Source organism: Morus notabilis, unplaced genomic scaffold (assembly GCF_000414095.1).
Source record: "Morus notabilis unplaced genomic scaffold, ASM41409v2 Scaffold384, whole genome shotgun sequence".
Taxonomy (NCBI): domain Eukaryota; kingdom Viridiplantae; phylum Streptophyta; class Magnoliopsida; order Rosales; family Moraceae; genus Morus; species Morus notabilis.
The window spans coordinates 94,123-97,137 of NW_010387635.1; the positions used below are offsets into that span (position 1 = coordinate 94,123).

At 38.5% G+C, this 3,015-nt stretch overlaps 1 protein-coding gene across 1 annotated transcript; it reads left to right on the top strand.

Annotated features, from left to right (window-relative positions):
- Positions 1-541: 541 nt before the first annotated feature.
- Positions 542-2,504, top strand: LOC21409226 (phosphoserine aminotransferase 1, chloroplastic). The gene is made up of 2 exons (XM_010114948.2): positions 542-1,226; positions 1,664-2,504. Exons 1-2 carry the CDS (start codon positions 616-618, stop codon positions 2,319-2,321), a joined length of 1,269 nt encoding a protein of 422 aa, XP_010113250.1. The 5' UTR covers positions 542-615; the 3' UTR covers positions 2,322-2,504.
- The last annotated feature ends 511 nt before the right edge of the window (positions 2,505-3,015 follow it).

A 3,015-nucleotide genomic window follows, 5' to 3' on the forward strand; every position in this document is an offset into this window, starting at 1 on the left:
CCAATCATCCTCTAAGTTTCAAAATTTGTCGAATGCCAGGGGATTCACCAACCCCTGAAGATTCCAAACAGTGGCACTCATGGCGTCAAAACAAAAACAAATAAATTTTATTAGCAAATTGCCAAATTATATCAAAATTCCAACAATCTAACTCGAGAAAAGAAAAAAAAAACAAAATAGATAACATCAAAAAAACAGTCTCCATTCAAGAAAAAACGTCAAAAAACAATGTGAATTAAACAATAACGTTAATATTAAAAATCTAACCTTAATATTCCACATCAATAACTTTTTTTACCCACTCATGTAAAATAAAATAAAATAAAATGAATAAAAATAAAAATAAAAACTTTATTTCAGTTTTATATACAGATAAAGCCTCTAATTGACACCAAATTAAAATTGTACATATATATTTTTTTTTTAAATATGTATATTTTTTATAATATATATATAATATAAGAAGACATTTATAATTTATTTATATATTTAAATATATATATATATATATATATATATATGTATATGCGTGTGTGTGTGGAACTAGATTCAGATCTTTGCCACCAAACACAAACAGCTTCCTTTCTTACACTCTTCTCTCTGTTGGCCGCCATCATGTCCATGGCAATGTCATCAACCTCCTCTCCCCACTCTCTCCTTCTCCAAAACCGCCGCCTCTCCGCCGCCAAACCCTTCTTCAATACCGCCGTCTCCCTCCCCAACCGCCGGATCTCCACCTCCATCACCTGCGTAGCCCAAACCCAAACTCCCTCTCCGGCCCAAACCCAAACCCAGTCCCAAGATCGGGTCTTCAACTTCGCCGCCGGCCCCGCCACCCTGCCGGAGCGGGTCCTCCTGAAGGCCCAATCGGAGCTCTACAACTGGCGCGGATCCGGCATGAGCGTGATGGAGATGAGCCACAGAGGGAAGGACTTCCTCTCCATAATCAACAAGGCCGAATCCGACCTCCGATCTCTCCTCGGAATCCCCGATGACTACGCCGTCCTCTTCCTCCAGGGCGGCGCCACCACCCAGTTCGCCGCCATTCCCTTGAACCTCTGCACTCCCGACGATTCCATCGATTTCGTCGTCACCGGATCTTGGGGAGACAAGGCTTTCAAGGAGGCCAAGAAGTTCTGCAAACCCAATCTCATCTGGTCTGGCAAATCCGATAACTACACCAACATTCCGGCGTTCGACGATCTGGATCAGACCTCCAACGCCAGGTGTTTGCTCAAATGCGTCAATGAAACTTTTTTTTTTTTTTTCAAGCTCTTATTGTTTCATGTTTTTGCGTAGATTTCAAATTTAAGAAAAAATAACCAAAGTTTACATTTTGTTTTTGTTAAAACCAAAAATATTTGTCCTGTCCTAAGTTAGAGTTTGGTTCTCCTTTTCATTATAATTTTGCTGCTCTAAAAGTTCTAAAAAGTTTTTATTTTTTTAATTTATTGCTTAAGTTCACATAAATCGAATTGAAATGACTAAAGACAAAAAAAAAAAAAAAAAAAAAAAAAAAAAAAAAAAAAAAAAAAGAAGAAGAAAAAGAGAGTTAAAAAAGAAGAAAGTAACATAAGATTTTTAATGTTTAATAGTGTACTATTAGTTTAATTTAAGATTTAAGTTTAACTCATGCCTCGGAAAAAAACTATACATCTGGTAGGTATTTGCATATATGTGCCAACGAGACCATCCATGGCGTCGAGTTCAAGACCTTCCCCACACCCAGAAATGGCCTCCTCGCCGCCGACATGTCGTCGAATTTCTGCTCCAAACCCGTCAACGTGACTAAATTCGGTGTCATCTACGCTGGAGCGCAGAAGAATGTAGGGCCGTCCGGGGTTACCATCGTGATCATAAGGAAGGATCTGATTGGCAACGCGCAGGAGAAGACGCCGGTGATGCTCGACTACAAGATCCACTCCGACAACAACTCGCTCTACAACACGCCACCATGTTATGGGATCTACATTTGCGGTTTGGTGTTTGAGGACTTGTTGGAGCAGGGGGGTTTGGAAGAGGTGGAGAGGAAGAACAAGCACAAGGCCAATTTGCTCTACAATGCCATTGATGAGAGCAAGGGGTTCTACCGGTGCCCTGTTGAGAAGTCGGTGAGGTCGTTGATGAACGTGCCGTTCACGCTGGAGAAGTCGGAGTTGGAGGCGGAGTTTGTGAAGGAGGCTGCAAAGGAGAAGATGTTGCAGCTCAAGGGACACAGGTCAGTGGGAGGCATGAGAGCCTCTATATACAATGCCATGCCTTTGGCTGGAGTTGAAAAGTTGGTTGCTTTCATGAAGGATTTCCAAGCAAGGCATGCTTGAAGTTGAAATTCAGTAATTATCTACTATTTTTTTTTTTTTTGCTTGGTTTGCTCCTTTTTTGGGATTTTTTTTTTGGCTCTTTTTTTGAGGTTGTACTTGTTTGTCAATTGTTAGTGAGCAATAATCAAGAAGTTTAGTTCCTAGTATTTTAGTGATGGAGGGTTCAGCGAGACCCTCAATACTGCAATTGTTTGGCTCATTCCACAAAAAGGAAGGAAGGAATCATTATCAGCTTTGCAAAAACAAAATTCTTTCTGCATAAAAAGTTTTGCTCAGTATTTCACAAAATTATATATAGAGCTGTACTAACTTTGAATGGATTATGAATTTTGTTTTTTTGGTTGATTCTGTGTTAACAATTAGACGTCCTAATTCTACAGAGCAATAAAATTGTGGAAAAATTAATCAAGTAAAAGTTGTCACACCAAATCTATAGATCTCGTATCAATTTGAGAAAAATCGCATATTTTTCAGGTCTCTGTTTTTTTTATTTACTTTTCTAATTAATCTCTCCGCGGAGTCTTCTGTATAATATAATAAATAAATCACCAGAGCAATTAATTTTTTGCTGATCCATCAGGGCAATTAATGATATGGCTGATTACTTTATGAAAAGGAAAGAGGAATCACCTATTATTTGGTTGATGTCTTTTTAGTTGTTGTGATATATATATATATATATATATATATATTT

Bases quoted from the DNA above. Each gene is read 5' to 3' on its own strand.
- LOC21409226 (XM_010114948.2), top strand. From the start codon at position 616: ATGTCCATGGCAATGTCATCAACCTCCTCTCCCCACTCTCTCCTTCTC. The intron at 1,227-1,663 runs GTGTTTGCTCAA...TACATCTGGTAG, and splicing joins GATCAGACCTCCAACGCCAG to GTATTTGCATATATGTGCCA.